Raw genomic sequence first — 26,836 nt, 5'->3', positions numbered from 1 at the left:
ATTTACATATGTCCAAATTCATCAAGTTGTATAATATGTGCATTTCTTTGTATATCAATTATGCCTTAATAAAGCTGTTAAAAAACAAACAAGAAAAAATAGCACTGTGCAGCAAAAATAAGGTCCTAAAGATTAAAGTGGTTAAGAAAAGACAACAGAACACTCAATGACTGTCATAATTTTAATTGTTCATGATTATCTCTATTATTTTATGTGTGCTGACATTCAAGCCCTATGTCTGATTTATATGTAAGTTCTAGATAATTTGTAACCCAACAGAAGACAGAAGCGAAAATTTAAAAGCAGAGTGCAAATAAAACAAGTATAATAAGGCTCAGGAATTCAAACAGTACTCCTAGTGAGGACTTTGGTGATCCTGTCAGGGTCTTCTAAAGTTAAATAGATTCAGGATTTGACATTCTTCAAAGGAGACAGAGTGAGCATTGGCCTTGGTCTTGCCCAGCAACATGGTCTTGGATAAGCCACTTTACTTCTACAGACTCAAGTTTCTGAAAGACACTCAATGAACTTTTAAAGTACTTTATGCTTGGGGGAGGGTACAGCTTAGTTAAAGAGCACGTGCTTAGCATGCACAAGGTCCTGGGTTCAATCCCCAGTACCTCTGTTAAAAATAAATAAATAAACTTAAGTACCTCCCCAAAGAAATATATATAGTTATATATACATTTACACTTCAGGCTCTGATGACTGATAATTCCATTATTCTTCTTTTCTTCCATTATGATAGCGTTTCTCCTTTATAAGATTAGCACCATTTACTCAGTGTAAAATGAGAAATACATTCTAAAACTCTGGTAGAACTAACATGGAGAATAAGTTTCCAGCTAAAAAATTTCTCCTCAAGCAATGTACTCCCAAGTAGATTTTCCAGACCTCTAATCTTTACCATCTTACAAAAATAAAATTGTTCTTCATACTTGAAATGCTTCCCTTAAAGCATTCCAAAGTTCAGAGAAAATCAGTGCTCTGTACTTCAATTAACAATAATCATCTTTGCTGTGTAGATGCTTGTAAGTTTAATTAGGTCCCATTTGTTTATTCATGCTTTTATTTCTATTGCTTGGGTAGACTGCCCTAAGAGAGCATTTTTGAGATGTATGTGAGATAATGTTTTGTCTATGTTTTCTTCTAGGCGGTTTATTGTATCTTGTCTTATGTTTAAGTCTTTGATCCATTTTCAGTTGATTTTTCTGTATGGTGTAAGGGAGTGTTATAGCTTCATTGATTTACAAGCTTCTGCACAGCAAAGGAAACCATAAGCAAAAAAAAACAACCTACGGAATGGGAGAAAATTTTTGCAAACAATGAAACCAACAAAGGCTTGATCTCCAGAATATATAAGCAGCTCATATGACTTAATAAGAAAAAAACAAACAACCCAATCCAAAAATGGGCAGAAGACCTAAACAAGCAATTCTCCAAGGAAGAAATACAAATGATCAATAGGCACATGAAAAAATGCTCAATATCACTAATTATCAGAGAAATGCAAATCAAAACTACAATGAGGTATCACCTCACACCAGTCAGAATGGCCGTCATTCAAAAATCCACAAATGACAAATGCTGGAGAGGCTGTGGAGAAAGGGGAACCCTCCTACACTGCTGGTGGGAATGCGGTTTGGTACAGCCACTGTGGAAAACAGTATGGAGATTCCTCAAAAGACTAGGAATAGACTTACCATATGACCCAGGAATCCTGCTCCTGGGCATATATCCAGAAGGAACCCTACTTCAAAAAGACACCTGTACCCCCAAAGTTCATAGCAGCACTATTTACAATAGCCAAGACATGGAGACAGCCTAAATGTCCATCAACGGATGACTGGATAAAGAAGATGTGGTATATTTATACAATGGAATACTATTCAGCCATAAAAAACGACAACATAACACCATTTGCAGCCACATGGATGCTCCTGGAGAAGGTCATTCTAAGTGAAGATGGCCAGAAAGAGAAATAAAAATACCATATGAGATCGCTCATATGTGGAATCTAAAAAATAAAAGAGAACATAAATACAAAACAGAAACAGACTCATAAGCATAGAATACAAACTTGTGGTTGCCAAGGAGGAGGAGGGTGGGAAGTGACAGACTGCAATTTCAAAATTTGTAGATACTGACAGGCATATGTAGAATAGATAAACAAGATTATACTGTATAGCACAGGGAAATATATACAAGATCTTGTGGTAGCTCACAGTGAAAAAGAATGTGACAATGAATATATGTATGTTCATGTATAACTGAAAAATTGTGCTCTACACTGGGATTTGACACAACATTATAAAGTGACTATAACTCAATTAAAAATATAAAAAAACAATAATCATCAATCATCCATAAAGAATAATGCCATCAACAAGAACATATAGTTACCTAGAGGAATTCATAAGCAGTTGCAGACATTTTCAAAAATGAAAACACCAGATGCAGTATCCCACTTGCATCCCTGCATTTGCTTTCCATCTAGTGAAATAGCTATTATCTTTTTCCCTTGCTGAAAGAACGGAGACTGAAAAACAAAGGCTCTCTCATCTTAATTCTGCTTCTGATGTTTTATTTATTTATGAGCTCTCATCTTGCATGTAATTTTTTTCAGGTTTCCTGAGGTATAACTGACAAAAATTGTATACAATTATAGTGTACAACTTGATGTTTTGATATACATATAAAACTGTGAAATAATCACAACAATCAAACCAATATATCCATCACGTCATATACAGTTACCATTTGAGGGGGGAGGGGTGAAAACACTTAAGATTTACCCTCTTACCAAATTTCAAGTATTCAATACAGTATTGTTAACTACAGTCACATTGTTGTACATTAGATGTCCAGAATTTATTCATCCTGAATAACTAGAACTTTGTACCTTTTTAACCATCATCTTCCCATTTTCCCTTCCCATTTTCCCCTCCCCTGAGCCTCTGGCAACTACCATTCTACTGTCTGGTTCTATGAGTTTGATTATTTTAGATACCTCACATAAGTAGAATCATGCACTGTTTATCCTTCTGTGATTGGCTTATTTCATTTGGCACAATGTCCTCCACTTTCAAACATGTTGTAAATGGTAGGATTTCCTTCTTACTTAGGCTGAATAATATTTCATTGTGTGTGTGTGTGTGTGTGTGTATGTGTGTATATATATATATATATATATATATATATATATATGTCTGACTTTGGTTAAATTTATTCCTAAGTATTTCATTTTTTTGTTGTTGCTATTGCGAATAGGATTGTTTTCTTAATCTCTTTTTTGGATAGTTCATTGTTTGTATATAGAAACACAACTAATTATTGTATGCTGACCTTGTATTCTTCAGCTTTACTAAATGTGTTTATTAGTTCTAAAAAGCTTTTTTTGTTGACTCTTTAGGGTTATCTGCATATATGATCATGTCATCTACAAACAGAGATAAATTTTACTTCTGATTTGGATGCCTTCTATTTCTTTTTCTTGTCTGACTTCTCTGGCTAAGACTTCCATTACTATGTTGAATAGGAGTGGCAAGAGTGGGAGTCTTTGCCTTGTATTGGATCTTAGAGGGAAAGCTTTCATTTCCCCTGATTATGAAGTTACTTGTGGATTTTTTTATATATGACCTTCTTTGTGTTGAGGTAAGGTCCTTTTATACCTATTTTCTTGAGAGTTTTTATCATGCTTTTTCTGCATCAAGTAAGATGAACATGTGGTTTTTATCTTTCATTCCATTAATGTGGTATATCACAATGATTGATTGGCATATGTTGAAACATCATTATATCCCAGGGATAAATCCCACTTGTTCATGGTGTATAATCCTTTTAACATGCTGTTGAACTCAGTTTGCTAGTATTTTATTGAAGATTTTTGCCTCTCTGTTCATTGTGGTATCTTTTCCAGGCTTTCATTATCAGAGTGATGCTGGCCTCAAACAATGAGTTTGGAAGTATTCCCTCTTCTGAGTTTTGGAAGTGTTTAAGAAGGAATGGCATTAATCCTTCTTTAAATATTTGGTAGAATTCACCCATGAAGCCATCTGGTCCTGGGCTTTTCCTCCTAGTCCATCCTGCATATGTCACCCTTCATGTAATTTATAATGTATGCCAGTAGTTACTTCCCTTCTGGATATATCACAAAGATGAATGAGTATTGTTTTTTAAGTTATTTTTCATTATTATCTTTCTCCATGGTGGGAGGTTGGCCTTATCTGTATATACACAAAAGCTATAAGCTTTGGAAATGTTGCTGCATTTAGAGAAGGGAAGATTTTGTGCAACTGGAATAATTTTAAATTAACTAATGGTTCACAAGATCCCCAAGATGCTGGGAACATTCTACTTTTATCCCTTTTGATAAAGACAGGAGTACAAACTTCAAAAAGGATGTTTATTTATACAAGATATATAATTGATTATGTATATGATATTGCACTAATCCCTCAAAGTATAGCCCACCATTATAAGTATTTAAATGTTAACTGTCTCACAGTATTGTGTGACTTTGAGTTGTTCTTAGCTGAAAAAAATTATTGAATGTTCATTTATTCTTTCCATAATTCATTCATTCATTCATTGAATGTTCATTCTTTGCCTATGTTATGTTTTCTGTGTTTCTGTCCAGGTTGCCCTTCTCCTTTCATGAATTCCTAGGTCCCTCAAATTTCCTATCACAATGTTTATTCCTTGTACTTTCTAGTTCAATCTTGGGCAATACATTTGAGATTCTCTGTAAAAATAGGAACTACAGCTTTTAATTCTTTGATTTCTCTCTACCACTTCCTGTAAGAAATAAACTGCTCTAAATATCCTCTAACTATCTTTCTTAGTAAACAAAGTCCCTAATTTTTAGCCGGTACATTGCTTCTAAGCTAAAATACTTCTTAGTATCTCTTGCAACTAGTTGTTACCATATAACTGCTAGCCAATAAGACATTTATGAAAAGGTTATACGTACTACCAGGAAGATTCCTTAAAAGGAAGGTTTTTTTTTTTAAACAGCCTTCCATTTGCTGTTTAGAATATCTTTGTCTGTTTCAAACTTTAACATCCATCTTGGACTATTTGGAGACCCTGTAAATGCAGCAAGAAGATATAAGACACTTGTTTCCCTAATAACGCCACTTACTGTCTACCCGTTTACTTTTTTACTGTGATGGAGAATGTAACTTTAACTTTGCTGAAGGCAGTATTTTTAGAGTTTTTGCTTGGTTCTCAATCAAATTTAATTAAAACTAATTCAACTTAATAAATTGTTATGAACATATTATGGACCTAAATAAAAACACCCTGATCTTTTGACTTTCATCTTAGAGCTATTAACATAGGGCTTAATCCAAGGACTATATCTGTGTATAAGACAGATACTATTCATATAATAATACAATGCTAGAACTAAAAAAATACAAAAAGGTTTTCAACTTTATTAGTGATCAACAAGATGAGAATTAAAGCCACAATGCAATACTACTATACACTCAACAGAATGGCGAAAATGAACAAAACAGACATTACTAAGTATTGGCAGAGATGTGGAGGAAGTAACTCTCCAATATTGCTGTTAGAAGTGAAAATCAGTAAGGACACTTTGGAAAACTGCTGGCTTTGTCTACTAGAGCTGAATATATACATACATACATATGTATTCCACTCCTATTATGTACCCAGCCTAAATATCGAACAAGTGTACATATGTTCACAAGAAGAATATTCACAGCAGCACAATTTGTAAAAACCTCTTAAAAACTGAAACTATCTCTCAATGGTAGAATGAATAAATAATCATATACTCATACAATGGAATATTACACAGCAATGAAAATTACTAAACTATTGCTTCATGTAACAACATGGATGAATCTCACAAACATAATACTGATTGAAAGAAATTAGATCCAAGAGTACATGCTATATTGGCTCCATCTATATATGGTTCAAAAATAGGTGAAAGTAACAGAGTGTTTGATGTCAAGATAGTGACAAATCAGGATTCCAACTAAAGCATCTGGCTACAGAGCCATGTTCTTAATTATTATCCTACATTGTCTTTCTAGGAAAGAGAAAAAAATCCAATTCATTTTATAACTTAAGTAAAATATTCCTGATACCAAAACTAGACAAGAGAAGTCCAAGGTAAGAACACTTTAGACTAATCTCACTTATGAACAGATGTAACAGACTTACAGCAAATATTAGCTACTAGAATCTACTTTGTATTAAAAGAACTATACATCATAGTAAAGTAGGATTTATCTCAGGAATGCAACAACAGTTCACTGTTTAAAAAGCTTTGAATGTAAGTAATTACCTTTACTAACTTAATGGGAAAACAACCACATCATCTCAGGAAATGACAAATAGGCATTTGATAAAACTTAAACATTCATGATTAAAAACTCTCAGTAAACTAGAATTAGAAAATCCCTTAACTTAATAAAGGAATTGAGGGTCTCTGCCACAAAATCATAACAAACTCATACTTAATGATGGGATGTCAGAAGTATCTCAATTAGAGTCAGAAAGACAATGATATTTGCCATCCATCTCTGCTATTCAGTGTTTACAGGTCCATACTAATGAAATAAGAATACTCCTGGGAAAAAAGGACGGACACACACAAATACTGGAAAGAGTCAAACCTGTCATTTGCAGATGATATGATCATCTACCTAGAAAAATCCAACATAACCCAAGGACAAACTATTACTATTAAGAGTTCAGCAGTGTGGCTAGTGAGATCAACATAGAGTAATCCATAGCACTTCACAGCAAGAATAATCATCTAGAATTTATAACAGAAAAAGGAAAAATCCTATTTAGTACAAAAACTATGAATCTAATGAGAAATACTACAGTAGATATCTGTTGGTTTTGCTGCCACATATTCTCTCCTCCGAGAAATAGGACCTGTGAAAGTAGAATTACCAAAACCCACTTCTCCCTCGAGGTGAGGACCTGACCTTGGATTAGCTTTCTAGTTTGTTCCCCTTGGAAATCTGATGAAGGTGGACTGTCAGCTGTGAGACAGGTGGGCCTGCTCTTGGTCAAATGCCCCAGGTGGTACCCTGTACCTGGTCTGGAAGGGCAGAAAGTCAACGTAAACACCTGCTAGAAGCCACAGCTCAGGGCTGCCTGCCGAGTGCACTGCATCTCTTGTTCCTGGGCCCTGGCCCTGGCCGGGACCAAGGCTATGCACAGGACAGAGTGGTCCCTAATTTGGGACATGGGCCTCTAAGCCACAGTGGCTCCTGCTCTCTCCCACCGCCACCCAGCATGCTCTCATTTCTTCATACCTGGGCTGTTCACTGGGGGCCAGAAAACAGCCCTAGACTGCTGTGAGTATGCTTGCTGATGCCAGCCTGCCGACAGACTAGGTTTCTTGTTCTGCATCCTGCAAACCCGAGTATATACAGGTGCCAGGATGGCCTATTTCAGTTTCATGAGTGTGAAACATCTACCTGATCCAGAAACCACTGCTGCTGATTGAGCAGAGTGAATTCTGCAACATGCCAACTGAAGAAAATGTCAATATATTTCTGAAGATTAAAATGAGATAAATGAAGGGAGGGACATATACCACATTCATGGATGGGAAGAGTGGAGTATAAATGCCCTACTAAGTCCAAAGCCTGGAACAGTTTGCATTTACTGAGTCTTTTCCTCTAAAACTTTCATGGTCTTATGTTTTCTATTTGGACCTATGCCTTTTAATTTTTATGTCTGGTATGAGGTTTAGACTGACATTTATTTTGTATATGGTAGTCTAACTGTTCTAAAACCATGTGTTGAAAATGGTATCCTTTATCCACTGAATAGCTTTTTCAGTTTTGTCAAAAATCAATTGGCCATCTTTGTTGGGTCTATTTCTTTTTTTAACATTTTTTATTGATTTATAATCATTTTACAATGTTTTGTCAAATTCCAGTGTTCAGCACAATTTTTCAGTCATTCATGGACATATACACACTCATTGTCACATTTTTTTCCCTGTGATTTATCATAACATTTTGTGTATATTTCCCTGTGCTATACAGTGTAATCTTGTTTATCTATTCTACAATTTTGAAATCCCAGTCTATCCCTTCCCACCCTCCACCCCCCTGGTAACCACAAGTCTGTATTCTCTGTCCATGAGTCTATTTCTGTCCTGTATTTACGCTTTGTTTTTGTTTGTTTGTTTGTTTGTTTTTGTTTTTGTTTTTTAGATTCCACATATGAGCGATCTCATATGGTATTTTTCTTTCTCTTTCTGGCTTACTTCACTTAGAATGACATTCTCTAGGAGCATCCATGTTGCTGCAAATGGCGTTATGTTGTCGGTTTTTATGGCTGAGTAGTATTGGCCATCTTTGTGTGGGTCTATTTCTGAACTCTATTTTGTTCCATTAGTCTAGGTGTTTATCCCTTAACTACCACCACACTGTCTTGATTATTGTCATTTCATAGTAAGTCTTAAAATTGGTTAGTATGATTCCTCCAACTTTATTCTTCCTTTTCAAAATTATTTAAGGTAGTCAAGTTTCTTTGCCTTTCTATATAAATTTTAGAATCAATTTGTCTATAGCTACAAAAAATCTTGCTGAAATTTTGATTGCTACTGCTCTAAATCTATAGATTAATTTGAGGAGAACTAAAATCTTTACTGTGTTGTCTTCCAATGAGTAAGTATGGTATATCTTTCCATTTAATTAGGTTTTCTCTGATTTCTTTCATCAACATTCTGTGGTTTTCAGCATATAGATTTGACACTTTGATTAACTTACACCTGTTTCATTTTTTGTATTGTAAATAGTACAGTTAAAATTTTGTTTCCAATTTTATATAGAAATATGATTGCTTTTGTGTGTTGATACTGTATCCAGTGACATCACTTAACTCATTTATTACTTCTTGGGATTTCTTTATAGACTCCTGGGGATTTTCTATGCAGACAACCTTGTCTTATGCACATAGGGATCAATTTTTTTTCAATCTATATGCCTTTTATTTCTTGCTTTATTACACCAAGACTTCCAGCACAAAGTTAAATAGAAGTGGGGAGAGGGGACTTTTCAGGACCACACTCTACTTCTAGGAGTATTGTGAATGATATACCTTTTGATCTACAGGTGTGATTCTGTTCATTTTTTTAAACTGAGGTAAAAATCAGAAAACATAAAATTCACCAAGTTAACCATTTTAAAGTATGTGATTCAGTGACTTGTTACACATTTACAATGTTGCACACCCATTACCGTTATCTAATTTCATATTTTCATCATCCCAAAGCCTATGCCTATTAAGCAGTCACTCCATGTTATGGTGTGAATTGTGTCCCCTCAAATTCATATGTTGAATCCCTAACCCCCAGTACCTCAAAATGTGACTGTATTTGGAGACAGGGCCTTTAAAGAGGTGATTTAGGTAAAATAAGGTCATTAAGGCTGGGCCCAAATCTAATCTGACTGGTGCCCTTATACGGAAGGGGAAATTTGGACATACAAAGTGGCACCAGGGATGTGCATGTACAGAGGAAAGGCCATGTGAGGACACAATAGGAAGGTAGCCACCTGCAAACTACGAAGAGGCCTCTGAAGAAACCAATCTGCCAGCACCTTGATCTCTGACTTCTAGCCTCCAAAACTGTGGGATAATAAATTTTTGTTGTTTAAGCCACCCAGTTGGTGGTATTTTTTATAGCAGCCATAGCAAAGTAAACACTCCCAATTTACCTCTCTCCTCCAATTTCTGTCTCTACAGATTTGCCTGTTCTGGACATTTCATACCATATGTGGCCTTTTGCATCAGACTTCTTTAACTTAGTATTCAGGGTTATAGCATTTGTCAGTACTTCATTTCCTTTTATGACCAAACATTCCACTGTATAGCTACACTACATTTTGTTTATCCATTTATCAGTTGATGGACATTTGGGTTGTTTCCACTTTTTGTCTGTTATAGACAACGCTGCTGTGAGCATTCAAGTAAAATTTTTTGTTCAAGTGCCTGTTTTCAGTTGTCCTTGGTATATACCTAGGAGTGGAATTATGTATAAATTTTTGAGGAATCATCAAACTTTCTCACAGCATCTGAACCATTCTAGGTTCCCACCTGCAACGGGTCAAAGTTCCATTTCTCCACATCCTCAGCAACACATTATTTTTCTTAAAAGAAAAGTTACAGTGATCCTAGTGGGTGAGAAGCAGTATCTCATGATGATTTTTATTTGCCTTTCCCTAAAGACTAATGCTGTTGGGCAGTTGCCTTTGTGCTTACGGGCCATGTCTATGCAAGTCCTTTGCCCATATTTGAAAATTGAGGTGAAATTCACATAACATAAAATTAACCAATTTAAAGTGAACAGTTCAGTAGGATTTACTACATTTACAATGTTGTGGGACCACAACCCCTATCCCCTATCCATTAAAGCAGCTGCTCCCCAGCGTTCCCTCTGATCAACCCATGCCAACCACCAATCTGCTTTCTGTCTCTATTCTGGATAGTTCATATAAATGAAATCATACAATATGCAGCCTTTTGTGTTTGGCTTCTTTCACTCAGCGTGTTTTCAAGACTCCTCCACATTGTAGTATGTTTCAATACTTCATTCATTTTGGCGGGGGGTGGGGCGGTGACGTAGTTAGGGTTTTTTAAATTCATTTTTAATGGAGGTCCTGGGGATTGAACCTAGGACCTCATACATGCTAGTCATGCACTCTACCACTGAGCTATACCCTCCCCGCTACTTCATTCATTTTTTATGAATGAGTAATAGTCCATTGAACAAATATACTAAATTTTGTTTATCCATTCATTAGTTGATAGACGTTTGGGTTGTTTCCACCTTCTAGCTATTGTGAATAGTGCTGCTATGAATATTCACATATAAGTGTTTGAGTACCAAACTGTTTCCACAGCAGCCTCACCATTATACATTCCCTCCAGGAATGTCTAACAGTTCTAATTTCTCTACATCTTTGCCAACAGTTGTTATTTTCCATTTTTTAAATTATGGTCAACTTAGTGAATGTAAGGTAATATCTTGTTATAGTTTTGATTTGCATTTTCCAAGTGACTAATGATATTGAGCATCTTTTCGTGTGCTTGTTGGTTATTTGTACATCTTTGGAGAAATGTCCATTCAAGTCCTTTGCTCATTTTTAAATTGAGTGTTTGTCATTTTGTTGCTGACTTGTAAGAGATCATTATATATTCTGAGTACTAGACCCATTCAGATAGAAGATTTGCAAATATTTCATCCTGTAGGTCATCGATTCACTTTCTTGATAATGTCCTCTGATGCACAGAAGACTTTAGTTGTTATACAATCCAATTTACCTGTTTCTGTTATTCATGCTTTTGGTGTCACATCTAAGCTTCCATTACCAAATCCAATGTCATGAAGATTTATCCCTATGTTTTCTTCTAAGCATTTTATGGTTTTAGCTCTTTTATTTAGGTCATTGATGATCTATTTTGAGTTAATTTTTGTATACAGTGTATGTGGATAGCCAGTTGTCCCATCACCACTTGTTGAACAGACTCTTCTTCCCTCATTGAATGACATCAGCACTCTTCTTGAAAATCAATCGATCACAGATATGCAGGCTTATTTCTGGACTCTCAATTTTATTCCTTCGGTCTCTATGTCTCTACTTGTGCTAGGTCCACACTCTGGTTACTAAAGCTTTGTAGTAAGTTTTGAAAGCTGGAAATGTGATTCCTCTAACTGTGTTCTTTATATATATATGTGTGTGTGTGTGTGTGTGTGTGTGTGTGTGTGTGTGTGTGTGTGTGCGCGTGTGTGTGTGTATAATTTTGGCTATTCAAGGCAACTTGCAATTTCATATGAATATTAGGATCATCTTTCCCATTTCTGTAAAATGGGGCATTGAAATTTCAATAAGGATTGTATTGAATCTGTTTATCTCTCTGGGAAGTAGTGTCATCTGTGTCTTGCAATACATGAACATGAGATGTCTTTTAATTAGGTGTTCTTTAACTTTTTTCATCAGTATAGTCTAATTTTAACTTTTACAAGCCTTTCCCTTTCTTGGTTAAATTTTTTGCTAGATATTTTATTATTTTGGATGCTACTGTAAATGGATTTTTTAAATTTCCTTTTTAGATTGTTCTTTGCTGGTGTGTAGATATAAGATTTTTGTGCATTGATTTTGAACACTTCAACTTTGCTGAATTCATCTATTAACTCTAGTAGCTTTTTTCTACATATAGGATCATGTCATTTGCAAATACAGATAGTTTTACTTCTTACTTTTCAACTTGGATGCTTTTTCTTTTTTGCCTAATTGTTTAGGCTAGAACTACCAGTAAAATGTTGAATAACAGTGGTGAAAGTGGGCATCCTTGTCTTACTCCTTATGTTGAACTTCACTTGTATGCCAGGGATAAATGTCACTTGACCATGATGTATAAGCCTTTTAATGTGCTGTTGGATTCAGTTTGCTGGTATTTTGTTGAGGATTTTTGGATCTGTATTCATAAGGAATATTACTTTGTAATTTTGTGTGTGTGTGATATCTTTGTCTGGCTTTGGAATCAGAGTAATGCTGGCCCCAAACATGAGTTAGAAGTGTTCGCTTCTCTGCTGTTTTTTGAGACAGTTTGAGAAGGGTTGTGTTAATCCTTTAAATGTCTGGTCTTGGAGTTTTCTTTGTTGGGATTTTTTTGATCCAGTCTATTTAATTTTCAGAGGTCTTTTTAAGTTTTCTATTTGTTTTTGAGCCAGTTTGGGCAATCTGTGTGTTTCTAGGAGTTTGTCTATTTCATTTAGGTTATCTAATAATTGTTAAGTTTTACCTTATAATTCTTTATTTCTATAGTCGTTAGTAATGTCTCAACTTTTACTTCAGATTTTAGTTACCTGGGCCTTCTCTCATCTTTTTCTTTGTCAATCTAGCTAGATATGTCAATTTTGTTGATCTTTTCAAAAACAAACTTTTGATTTCTTTGATTCTATCTATTGTTTTTATATTCCCTATTTATTTTGTCTTGATTCTATTATTTTCTTCCTTCTGCTTCCTGCTTTGAATTTAGTCTGCACTTCTTTTTCTAGCTGCTTAAAGTGTAAACTTAGGTTACTAATTTGAGATATTTCTTTTTTAAAGTAGGCGTGTACAGGTATAGATTTCCCTCTGAGCACTGCTTTCGCTGAATCCCATAAACCTTGTATTTTCATTGGAATTAGTCTCAAAGTATCTTCTAATTTCTCCTGTGATTTCTTCTGTCTCCCACTGGTTGTTTAAGAGTGTGTTCTTTAATTTCCACATATTTGTGAATGTTCCAGACTGCTTTCTGTAACTGGTTTCATATTCCATTCCATTTTTTGCAGAAGATGTTTTGTACGATTTCAGTCTTCAAACATTTATTGAGACTTGTTTTGTGAACTAACATGTGGTTTATCGTGGAGAATGTTTTATGTGCACTTTAGAAGAATGTGTATTCAGCTGCTGTTGGGTGGAGAAGTCTGCATGTGTCTGTTAGGTGTAGTTTATAGTGTTGAAACTGGGTTGAGCTGCCTACTTCTCCCTTCAATTCTGTCCACTTCTGTGATATATTTTGGGGTCCTTTTCTTAGGTATATGTATTGTTTATAACTGTTATATCTTCTTGTTGAATTGACACTTTTATCATCATACAATGTCCTCCTTTTTCTCTTATAACAATTTTTGTCTTAAAGTCTATTTTTTTTCTGATATTAGTAAAGCCACTCCAGCTCTCTTTGATAACTATTTGCATGCAATATCTTTTTCCATTCTTTTACCTTCAACCTACTTTTGTCTTTGAATCTAAAGTGAGTCTTTTGTAGATGGGTTTTTTTTTCTTTTATTCATTCTGCCAATCTCTGCCTTTCAACTGGAGAGTTTACTTATGTTTATATTTCATATAATTACTGATAAGGAAAGACTTCTGCCATTTTGCTATTAGTTTCCTATATGTCTTATGTTATTTTTTGTTCCTCAATTCCTCCATTACTGCCTTTTGTATTAGAAAGGCATTTTCTAGTACACTATTTTGCTTTCTCTCTCTCCCTCTTTCTTTTACTATATATCTCTATTTTATTAATGATTTTCCCTTGAAATTATAATTAAAATCTTAATTTATAACAGTTTAGTTGAAATCAATACTTAGTGTCAACCAAACACACAATGTTCCTAAGTAGCCACTCCCATCCTTTTATGTTATTATTACCCATTATATCTTTATAAATTGTCTATCAACTTAGATTTGTAACTGTTGCTTTATGTAGTTGTCTTTTAAATCATACAGGAGAAAAAAAGAGGAGTTACGACTGAAAATACATTAATACTGACTTTTATATTTAATTATGTAGTTCTCTTTCTGGTGTTATTCCTTGCTGTGGATTCAAGTTACCATCTAGTGTCCTTTTATTTAAGCCTGAAGGATTCCCTGCAGCATTTCTTCTAGGACAGGTCTACTAGTGAAAACACTCTCTCAGCTGCTGTTTACCTAGGAATGTCTTAATTTCTCCTTCATTTTTAAAAGATAGTTTTGCCAGATACAGAATTCTTGCTTGGTGCTTTGTGTCTTAATCAGCACTTGAATATGTCAGCCCATTGCCTTTTGGCCTCCCTGATTTTTGATGATAAATTGCCCCTCAATCTTATTGAAAATCCCTTGTAAGTAATGAGTCACTTGTCTCTTATTGCTTTCAAGATTGTCTTTGGCTTCTGACACTGATTATAATGTCTCGATGTTGGTCTTCTTGAGTTTATCCTGTTTGGAGCTGAGATTCCTGACATGTATGGGTTCATGCGTTTCATCAAATTTCGGAAGTTTTTGACCATTATTTCTTTGTATACATTTTCTGCTCCTTTCACTCTTTCATCTTCTACTGGGAGTCCAATTATGAGTATACTGATAATGTTTAAGATGTCCCATAGGTCTCAGGCTCTGTTCATTTTTCTTCATTCTTTTTTCTTTCTGCTCCTCTGACTGGGTAATCTCAGTCCACCTATCTTGAAGTTTGGTGATTCTTTCTTTTATCTCCTCAAACCTGCTGTTGAACCTCTCTAGTGAATTTTTCACTTCCCTTACTGTACTTCTCAGTTCCTGAATTACTATTTGGTTCCCTTTTATAATTTCTCTTTATTGATATTCTCTATTAGATATTTTCTGTCATTCTCATGGTTTAGTTAGTGCTTTGTATATCATTTCCTTTAGGTTTCTGAGAATATTTTAAACAGTTGATTGACATTCTTTGTCTATAAGCCCAGTGTCTTGGCTTCCTCCAGGAATGTTTTTATTAAATTTCTTTTTCCTGCTTATGGCCCATAATTTTTCTTTGAATGCCAGGTTTTTGTTACAGTTAAAAACTGGACATTTTGAATATTATAATGTGGTAACCATGGAAATCATGTTTTACCCCCTCTCTAGAGTTTGTTGTTGCTGCTTATTTTATTTTGTCTGTGTGTTTAGTGACTTTACTGAACTAATTTTTTATAGTCTATACTCTGTAACACTTGGCCACCGAGGTCTGTCCTCTTAGCTTAGTGGCAATCTAGTTAATTGACAGAGATTTGCTTAAATGCTGAGATTCTGGTGTTTTTTCCCTTAAGTATTTGCCCAGTTGCTATAAAATATTGACTAGTTTCTAGAGTTCCAATAAAGTTAATTGTGACAGTTTTTGCCAGATTATTCACTGCTTTTGTGGAGGACTTTTAAAGTTTCCTGAGTCTTATTTATAGTCTATGGAAAATATTGTTGTTTTGTTTTAGCAGGCAATTTACCTAGTTAACGTCAGGTTAAAATTTCTACAGTGGGCTGTGGTTACAATGTCAGTTCAAGATCTTTCCTGCATGTGTGCCACCCAGACCTATGTGGTGGTCTGCTGGGATACAAAAGAAAATAAGAGCAGAGAATGTGCCAGAGCTGAAATACCAGTTCTGTCTGATTGAAAGCAACCAGCAGTTTGACTCATAGAATATCCACACTCTAGATCTATCATAGAAAATTTCACAACATCAAAAATAGAGAAATTCCTAAAAGCTGGCAGAAAGAAAGAAAAAAGTCCCCTACAAAACAGCAAGAATTAGACTGGTAAAAGATTTTTCATCAGTATCACTGGATGTTTTAAAAACAATGATACAATGCCTTTAAAGTTCTGACAGGGAAAATGTTGATTTGGAACTCTTTATCCACTAGGGTTATTAATGAAGAATAAAATATTTTCAGGCAAGCACAGACCCAGAATGTTTAATGTAAATGCACACCTTTCTTAGGAAGTTACTAGAGGGCCTTTAACAGCAAAATGACAGAAAAATGACATGCAATCCAGACAACAATGGATCCAACCCAGGAGAATAATAAAGGAAAGTCCCAGGATGTCAGCTGAGACCTGAGTAGTGTAGGAAGATGGAAGGCTTTAGGGAGTGATCCTAGGAAAAGAAAGGACCCCCAAGATTTGTATATTACTCCTAAGAATTTGGAACTCAGGGAGGTGATGATAAAGGCAGAAAACTAAGGGAGAAAAAAACCATTCAAAAACCCATGAAAAAGCAAGAAGCTATACAAGAAAGGAAATGGAACCATAGTATGCTACTTTATCCTGCTCAGTTGTATATGGAATAATATTTACAAAATCGTAACAGTATAAACACTTTTCTATTCTTAGAATCAACTAGTAGACAAAGCACAGAAAATGCAGAAACAGATTATGACACAGAAACAGATTTTTGCAGCTGTGAAAATATAGAGGTTAATGGTAAAACTGCAAGTAACAGTAGGAAGCCAAAAGATACTGTCTGTTGTTTGTTGTTGACAAAGAAGGGGCAAATTCCATTTTAAAGACCAGAAAAGTAACAACAGAAGAACAAAAAGTAGTAATATAACTAAACTGGGGAGAATGGAGATGGGGCAGTGTAAGTGACCTAACTCATTTGTGAGAGCAAGGTAACATAAGAAGAAGAAATAATATCTAACCTTAGTAAATCAAGAAAGAATATCCAAACTATATTGCTTAGAGATATCAGAGTAAACTTCAGAAGAACTAAAAACAAAATTAGGAGAAAGGGGTTCCTCCTGAGTAGTGAGACTATATGTCATAAATTTTCGTGTACCATTTGATATTTTTATGCATGTGCATCTATTAGTTTGATGAAATTTTTTAAAAATTAAGACTTTTGTATAGTTCAACATTCCAGAGCTATGTAAAGATATAATTAAGTCTCCACACACTCTGCTCCCTCATTCCCACCTCCTCTCTGCTAAGGTGACCAATGTGTTTCCTTTCACATACTCTGTGTATTTACAAGCATCCTATACATACTATTCTTGTACCTTGCCTTTTTTATGTAACAATATGTCTTGGAGATATTTATGTATTACTACTGAGCTTCATATTTTTAATGGCTGCATATGATTCCATTACTTAGATGCATCATAATTTATTTAGTCAGTTCTGTACTGACAGGCATCTGTTATTTGCCCCAATTCTTTGCCATTTCAAACAATACTATCATAATAAATTGACAAATATTTTAAGAAAAAAATTTAAGGCATTCTTTGCTTCTGTCTCTCAATTAGATAATGAACTTGGCTTTCATATCTGCATCCTTAGCATACAGTAGCTATGGAATATGTTAATTTAGGTTGAATTGAATTTAAATGTGGAAACTAACCTATGCAAATATTTAAATAAGATACTGTAATTCTAAAATCAATTTTATGGCACAGCAAAGACAAGAGTATTATGGCTAGAAATTCATAATACTCTGCATACTCAGTCTTTGCTTTACAATTAAACAGAGAAAGGAAAAGTAACACTGCAGCTCAGTAAAGGAAAACTGGGACAGGGCTATGGTCAGGTAAATGCAATGAACAGACTGCTCACATGATCCTAGCTTTCTAGATAACCAATATTCAAGATGCTGAAGAGCTTCTAACTTCTCACAGAGATGTTAATGGGTATACGTAGACTACAGAATCCTTAGTGTCTTACTAATGAGAGAAAGAAAATGAAACAAATCAATCAATTTCCTTGATTGGAAATTAACCCACCAATACATACTTACTCTGAGCTCTTTTGGGCCTGTATGGATTGAAAGCAAGTGTAGAGTACCCGTCCAGTCTACAAAATAAAAAAAAAAAAAGAAAGAAACAAACAAACAAAGAGAATAAGGTCACACAGAGGATTAATACTGAAAAAGGTATAGCAATTTAGTAGACTCTAACCTAAAACTCAAAGGCCCCTCTGAGAATGGAAGTTTAAAAGAGATTCCAAAGATGGAACATGGCATAAATGAAGTTTGTGTAAGAAAGATCAAATACTCAGTCAACATCTGTTCACATGACAGCAGAGAACTGCTCACAGACTCAAGAACCAAGAAACTAAGAACCAGACCATTCAAATTGCTTTGTTGGACACTGACAAAGTCCTTCAAAAACTATTTATAATGACAATAAATAAATTTATAATGACAAAGCCAAAGCATTTCAAATGAAGTATGAAGTTCGAGATACTGAACTTTAATGTTTCCAGAAAAGACTGATTTTGTGAACAATACTTATTATTAACATAGATTTTGAGAATATAGCTAACATACTAAACAACAGGACACACTTGATAAGTCATCAAAATTCACCCTCATTGTAAGATGACCAAATGAGTTATCATCCAAACCAGGACACTTCCAAGAAGGAAAGGTGCTAATTGAATGGGAGCCTGGGACTGACAGAGGCAAGCTGGGATACATGGCCAGGTTCTTCCTCACTCTCCTGGAGCCACACTGACTTCCCTGATGTCCCCCAGACATGCCACAGTCACCTCAGGGTCTTTTCACTGGCTGTTCCTCTACCTGGAGTGCTCTCCCCCAAGAAATCCACAAGACTTGCTCTCTCACTTTCTTCAGGTCCTGACTCAATCACACTTCTCATTGAAACCTTCCCTGACCACCCTATTAAAACTGCAGAAACATTTTCTCTATTCTGTGTGTATGTGTGTGTTTATACACACAGGCACATATGTGCATGCGCACACACACACTCACACACGCAATACCTTTGTGTTTTTATCTTCTATGAAACAGGAAAATATAAGTCCTACAAAGCCTTGATCCATCATCTGGTACATGGCTTGCGTGCGAACATCTGCAAATAACAAAAATTAAAATCTGTTGTCAATAAACTATATCTCCCAGACATGAAGATTTAAAGATAGTAATAGCATACAATCCTCCCAGGATTCAGATTCTAAAGGCAGAACAGGGATATATTCTAAGGACAATATGATTGTCAAAGAATAAACATTTTGGTAGGTTAGGGAAACACCATGGGAGACTGCAATTAGATAAGAAAACATTAATAACTGTAGGCTGCCTAGCAGCCCACTACTAACCCTGCTATGAAATGTACATAAATGGAAAACTTCAGTTAGTCCAAAAAATCCTGATAATTTCTTCCAGGAAAGGAAGGCATTGGAAGGAGTCAAAAAGATTTCTTGGAATAAGCCTTTTGGTGGACAGCTTCTACGGAAGTGGGTATGTTAGACCTGATACTAAAGAATGGAAGTGTGGAACTATCACAGAGCAAACGCTTATTGAGGAAACCATCATACAGAAATGACCGCAACAGAATTAAACTCAATGTTCCAGGGAATAGAAACAAAACATCACAATATGGTTATGTAATTTTTGAAAAGGAAGTAATAAACAAGCATCAAATACAATATTTGAAAGGATTAGGTAAAAGATTCCCAAAATCTGAACAGAGGCAAAGTTTAAAGATCTGAATTCTTCAGACCACTGTTTATGGACACAAAAGATCGGGTATTACAACCAAACAGTGCAGAGCATGGTCTGGTCTGCTGACTTATGCCCACTTAGTTTGGCAGTATGTTCTTAAATATACTTAGCATTTATACCTTTTGACCTGGAATGGGACTTCTCCCCAATATCTTCCTAAGAGTTAAGACCAAACAGTACCCAGCAAAGAATATGAAGGAAACACTGTCTGAAACTTGGTGAAAATACACAGCATTGTATAAGTGGTCTCTGTACCATGGTAAAAATTTTAATACCTCTAAGCCTATTTCCTGATCAGTTAAATACGGATAAACATCATCCCTACTTTGACAGGGCTTTGTCTGTATTTTAAAAATTGCAAGACCTCTTAGCACAATGCCTAGTACATCAAAGGTAGTTCAGAAGCAGTCATTACATTTTGCTTCACCCACAACCACTGATGAAGAATTAATAATCTGAGTCTGAAAAGGATTACTGTCCATACTGTGCCAGCCAAAGTGCTTTTGTCAAGATCTATTTTTGGTCCTCAATTTATCTGATCACTCCCTCCTTGAAACACTTTCTTCACTTGGCCTCACATTCCCACTCTTCTCACCTCTGTCCTCTTAACTTCCTGGCTCTTCTTTTCCAGTCTCTTTTGCTGTATCCTTCCTATCTGCCCAAGGCTCAGTCTTCAGTCACCATGTCTTCTCTCTCTACACTCACTCCCTGCGGGATTTCATCAAAACTCATCTCTACACTGGCCACTCCCAACTCCCACCCAAGAAACTCTAGTCTTGGTCCTCCACCCAAACTCCAGATGCACATCTGTAGTTGTGTGCCTAGTACTCTGACTGGTTGTCTTAATACTGTGCTACTCAGAGTGGCAGGCCCGTGAACTATTTGTTACCTATTCACAAGGAGAGAAGAGCTTGAGCTGGAATGGAAATTAATGTTCCATTTTCTTCACTGAGAAAGTCTTCTTAAGGAAAATGTAAGCTGAACTAAACAATATGCTAAGTTGACATGAATAATTTATGTTTGGTGTAAGCTCCTTGTGTAACTGGTCATGGACCAAGGACAGTGCAGGTGAGCATCACTTGCCTGCCAGACATTTGAAACTCAGTATGTCCAAAACCAAACACCTGACTTCCTCCACAAAATCTGCCACTCCAAGACCACCCCCCTTCTCAATCAGAAGCAACTCCATCCGTCCAGGTGTTCAAGCCAAAACACTTGAGCACATTTTTTATTCCTCTTTTTTCTCATATCCTATACCCAATTCAGCAGCAAATTCTGTTAGCTCTACCTTCAAACCGTAACCAGAATTTGATCCCTTCTTACCACCTCCTCCTCAACTACTACCGTGATCCAACAAAGCCACTCTACAGTGGCCCTCAAGGGCCTTTGGATCTTCTGCTGCCCCTATTACCTCCCTGTCCTCACTTCCTATCACTCTCCCTCCTCCTCACTGAGCTCCAGCCATACAGGCTTTTCCTCATACAGTCCAGCCACGCTCCTCAGGACTGCTGCATAGATTCTTCCTCTCTGTCTGGAACGCTCTTCCAAAGATATCTGCATGGCCAACTCTCTCAGTTCCTTCAGGTTTTTGCTTAACTGTTACCTTCTCCCTGCGGCCTAATCACATTAGTTAAAATGTAAACCCCACCCCCAGCCCACAGGCACCCCATGCCCCTTACCCTGATTCACATTTTTTCCTCAGATACCTTAATTCCTTCTAACTTACCTCCTAACTGCCAAATCCAAGAGATACAGTTTAGCCTAAATGCATGCCATCCAGGAGAACTTTCTGCAGTTGTGCTGTCCAGTTTGTCTTTCAGCATTAGAACAGGTCATTATTTCTTCAGTTGAATATCATATGAGGCAGCCTGCTTGCATTCAGGGGCCACATTATATGAGAAATATGTATTTGTATACACTAGAGACAGATTCTGAGAGGAGATGTTCACATTTATGAGACAGTCTGAAGGGACAACAGAATCACAGCCCCCAGTCCCTGGTGTGAAAGCAGAACAGCATCATATTTGTAAGCATCATATTCTTTAATTTACTCTTGACTTAAAATTTCCCTGAAACAGAAACTACAGGCCCCAGTTAATAATAAAAAATTTTAAAAGGAGACTATATGTACAAGTGTTTCTAGAATAAAAGGCCTAAGATAGCCATTGCATTACAATAAAATTTTCCTCCAGCTTTCACTTATTCTATACCTTGTCCTAATAGTTTCCTTTTAAGTCTGTTTGGTAAAAAGTGCATACAAATGTATTAGCATGTCAAAAATTGTTTATAATGATTCTAAGGAGTTTTGACTTCTAACTTCTAGAACAGAATGCTAGTTTGGGAAAATAAACTTTTTTAAAATGATTGGTTATAGAAAACTGCTTAATTGTATTTGTCATGGTGATAAATTAACTCACTACGACATCACTGCAGCAGTTCTGATTATGTCACTTCTTATACAGGGATCAAGCAGATCTTAGAATTAGGAACAAAACTATAGGCACATTTCTTCTTTTACTATGCACTTACAGGGACAACTTAAATCAGTGCCAAGTCTCATGAAGTTTATGAAATAGGGCTGCATTATTTAAATTACTTCCCTATTTCTTTTGAAAACCATGTCCTATAGGTAAAATTTGGATAAGGTCATTGCATGCATATGATGTAACTAAACTCTCTCTCTCTTTCCCCACCACCAAACCTACACTTCCTCCCCCATTTCCTGTTTTCACTTAACCAGGCAAAGCAGACGCTGCTTCATAGAAATCTCAGTTCAGATACTGACTCTGTCACTTACTAAACCATCTGGTTTGGGACAAGGTATTTCAGTTCTGAGCCTCAGCTTAGTTTCTTCCCTTAAGAGCCACACTCGGGAAGTGTTTCAAGAAGCAGAGAGTGGTTGTAGTGCCAAATGCTACGTAATACAGAGACTTAAAATGTTTACTAGATTTTCAACATGGGCGTCACTGATGATTTTAGCAAGATCCACTTCAACAGTGATGGGCTAGAAGCCAGACTAGCGTTGGGTGAGGAGTATGGGTGAATGGTGAGAAAGTCTTTCAGTCTGGCTGTGAAAGCCAAGACGGACCTGAAGGGGGAGTGGGACTTGGAACTGTGTTTTTCACTGTGTTCTCTTCAACATGGGATGTGTGAGCATGTTTGAAAGCTCTATGAAGGCAGAGATCTTGCTTCTCTCATTCACCGATTTATCTCTAGCACCTTGAAGACACGGTCTCTGTTGTAAGAGTGAAGGGGGAAGATGGGCACAGTGATAGGTAAAGGGAAATGGTGAAAATTCCTTTCTAAGTGACTCCTGTTTCCTCTATAAAGGAGGAAGCAGTGGCATCTACTGAAAGTGAAGGAGGAAGTAGGGAGCTCAGAGGTGTGGGGATAAGAAAAAAGCTGAGGAACTAGTTCAGATTGAGACAAAAATGATGTGAGACTAAATGCCTTGCATGATCTGAGATTGAAGCTCTGGAAATCCACAACAATCTATTCATCGTACACATCAGCTTGGCTGGGAGAGTTTCCCTTTAGTTCTGCCCAGTTTTACTACCACAAACACTTTGACATCTCAGTTGACAGACCTGCTGTATTCTTATTGTTAATCATTCGAATGTTGTCTGCCCTTCAACTCTAGATATGTAATTGTGCTCTGTGTCCTCAAAAGTTTTACTGATAAATACTTTGGCTTCTTTCTTTGGTATTGTGATAAGCATGGGACAAAATGCCATATATAGTCATCCCTCAGAATTGTTCCCAGGACATGCCCCCCGCCACCCTACAATACCAAAATCCACGGATGCTCAAGTCCATTATATAAAATGGCCAAGTACTGGCATATAACCTCTGCACATCCTCCTGTATGCTTTAAACTGTCTCTAGATTACTCATAATACCTGATGCAATGTCAATGCTGAGTAAATAGTTCTAAATACAATGTAAATGCTATGTAAAGAGTTGCCAGCACACAGTAAATTCAAGTTTTGATTTTTGGAACTTTTTGGAATTTTTTTCCCAAATATTTCCAATCCATGGTTGGGTGGATCCATGGATACAGAGCCCACAGATATGAAAGGTCAACTGTACTTGACTTCACCTGCTTCTACTAACAACTCTGTCACAGAGGAAACAATGGCACAGAGAAGTTAGAAGACCTTCTCAACAAGCAAGTGACCAAAACAAGATTCTAACACAGGCCTATTCACTAACAGAATCCAAAGCTAGGGTTCCCAACTCTCGTGCTATTACAACTCTCTGAACTTTCTATCTGCAGTTTAAAAAATTAACACTCTCAGAAGTGTCTTTCAGCAGAGCTTTTATTACATTTTCTGTTATTTGTTCCTTTTGCTTTCCAGGGTGAATTTAGGGGTAAAGAGGAATAGAGTCTGCAACTTACTCTCAGACACAGACACATATATACATACACACGTATGTACAAAGAAAACAATACAGCAAGTGTTACAAACTGTTACTATTTGGCAAATCTGGGGGAAGAGTATTCAGGAATTCTTTGTACTGTTTTATTAATAAGAGACTGTAAACATCAATTTTGTAAATTTCACCCTTCACACCTTTGCTTCTTCCAAATGGACTGTGGTATTCAGCATTCAGCAATTTTGTTTATAGTTTACTTATTTATGTATTTTTTGGTTAGCAACCAATTGTCAGGCTTTAGTCTTGATTTCCTGAATACTGTCAAAATGAAATGTTATTTCTATTAAAAACAATCAATATGACATAAATCATTACTTTGAAAACTGCAAAATAAGAATAAAGACATCTGTTTAAAGATAGTTACATTTTGATTTAAAATAAGCATAGCCCATGTAACAGCGAAGGAAAAATGATACTCATTTCTGAAAACAATAAACATTGCAACCACATGATACTTACCAACATGTGAAGGCCAAACAGTTATATGTGGGTGGGAATGATACCAGCCCACAACCCTCATGGGGCGGCCTGTCAGTTCAGCCAACCTGTGTGTCTGTCAAGGTATTTTCAACTTGTGGGAACAAAACCTGCAATGCTAGTAAGGGCTCAGAAAACATCTTGGAGTTTAAAATAAACCTATTACAATTTAATGTCAACAAAAGAATGAAAAAAGACCAATGCCCAGAATCTCCCAGACTTCCCATTTAAAGCCAAAGGTGTTTCTTTTTTTAAACATAGAATCCATCTGGTTTCCATTACTGTATAGAGTTATACCCTCTTAATCCAATTTAGCTAATACTTGATCACTCAAATACTTATCACTGTGCTACGTGAAAAGAAGTTTCTAAACCTTTGGAAGTCACATTATTAAGTAATCTATCCTCACTCTAGCCCATCCTCCTCTCATTCTTGAAAAAGTACAAGAGTTTAAAAATTCATTTGATTTCTCTCTGGCAGGCTGCCAAGGTCAATAATAGCAACCAAGTTGGTTTCAGAGACAAAATGAACAGTGACCCCCACTTGTCTAGAAATAGCCCCCCAAAGAATATGTGCCTCCTTTGTTCTAGAAATTAAAATCTACCATAACTATCTGAGACTGTAACTTGAGATAAAAACTCAACTGGAGATAAGCTGTCCCCTTCTGCAGCTGATTGATTCTCCCACAAGTTACTTACATTAAAATCCAATCACCCTTTCCGTACAACTAAGTCTAAGAATACTTTTTAAATGTTTTTTTTTAATTTTCAAATGCCAAGAGAAGTTACTTAACTTCTCTAGGCCTATTTCTTCAGCAGCAGCCTGGTGGGAATTCTGCTTCACGTATGGCTAGAGCTACACCTACATACCACCTCTGCCCCAGCAAGTCCACAATCTAGGAATTGATCCTGCAGATACACACACACATTGTGAAACGCAGTACATACAAGGTTACTTGCTGCAGCACTGTTAGAGTAAAAGGTTACAAATAACAGCACAGTCATAAGGATGAGGCGTCACTGTATCTCTAACTGATGTGGACAATTCTCTAGATACACTGTTATGTAATGGCATAAGCGATCATATATATTAGATACTTTTTTAAAAAGAAAATATTCATATATGTTTCTGTGTGCACAGAGTTCATCCATAAGGACACATGAAAACCTAACAACCCTGGTTATGTCCAGAGAGGGACAGGGCAGGGAATTGGGGCATAGAGGTTGCAGAGAAATACTTATTTTGTACAACTTTTCATACCTTTTAAAGTCTGTACCATGTATATGTACTATTTTTTAAAGTTTCTTTTTAACTGACTACAAGACTTAATCCAAAAGAACAATAAATTACCAGAACCACTGATGCAAATTTAATTTGTTATAGCTGAGGTATGGGGTCACATCTGATCATTCTTCCGTTATATTTAACATGGAATCTTACATTCAGTTCTCAGTATTGCACTTTTTTGAGAGGCAGCCTCAAAAGAGAATCTCCAAAGGGCAGAGACTAAGACGGGGTTGGGGTACTAGGGAGGGTGTAGGGAGGAAGGAGGAGGTGACCCCCGTAGAGTTCATTGTCATAGGATTTGACCCCGGGATCTTTGGGCATTTAAGAGCAGGAATGTTAGAAATGTCTAGTTCTCCCATTAAAAAGTCACTCAAAATGAGGAACAGAAATAAATTCTGATTAATGAAGCAGCTGGATCTAAGGAGGTAAACATGAAAACCGGGAAAGAGTCACCAAGAAGAAAACCTGTGAAATCTCCTAAAGCAGCAAACAAAGGAAAGTGGGGCTTCCAGAGCACAGAAAAGTGTCTCATCGACCAAGAAGGATATCTCTGCCTCTGTTGAGGCCGCTGACAGCTGCTCTGGAGAAATTTCCACTCGGTCCTTCCTCTTATCAGAACGTCGCAAGATGATGACAGAATGAATATGAACAATTCTGACAGTGTCGACCTAAAGGAAAATCCACAGAAATGTTTACTTCTGCTCCTCTCAAATAACAATTAGAGGACTGTGATGTATTACATTATCAGGTTCAAGCTTCCATATTAGAAAACTGGCATTTTTCTCACAAATAATGGAATGTTTCAAATACATTCAACCTCAATATATACATTTTAAAACAAAAATATGAAGGATAATATTT

General features: G+C 36.2%; 2 protein-coding genes across 4 annotated transcripts in view; one reads left to right on the top strand and one right to left on the bottom strand.

Moving 5' to 3' along the window:
- The window catches only part of CMC4 (C-X9-C motif containing 4), an 87,191-nt gene that overhangs the window by 41,465 nt on the left and 18,890 nt on the right, over positions 1–26,836 (top strand). The window lies entirely within an intron of this gene.
- Positions 1–26,836, bottom strand: part of BRCC3 (BRCA1/BRCA2-containing complex subunit 3) — a 53,523-nt gene that overhangs the window by 17,460 nt on the left and 9,227 nt on the right. For all 3 annotated transcript variants that reach the window (XM_006218857.4, XM_015251696.3, XM_015251697.3), the window contains 4 exons: positions 26,524–26,643; positions 24,671–24,758; positions 19,033–19,121; positions 18,047–18,102 (listed from right to left, as the gene is read on the bottom strand). In XM_006218857.4, coding sequence (XP_006218919.1) covers positions 18,047–18,102; positions 19,033–19,121; positions 24,671–24,758; positions 26,524–26,643 — 353 coding nt within the window. The remainder of the gene's footprint in view (positions 1–18,046; positions 18,103–19,032; positions 19,122–24,670; positions 24,759–26,523; positions 26,644–26,836) is intronic.

The sequence above is a fragment of the Vicugna pacos genome, chromosome X, assembly GCF_048564905.1.
Source record: "Vicugna pacos chromosome X, VicPac4, whole genome shotgun sequence".
Classification (NCBI taxonomy): Eukaryota; Metazoa; Chordata; class Mammalia; order Artiodactyla; family Camelidae; genus Vicugna; species Vicugna pacos.
This window is presented reverse-complemented; position numbering and strand designations above follow the sequence as displayed.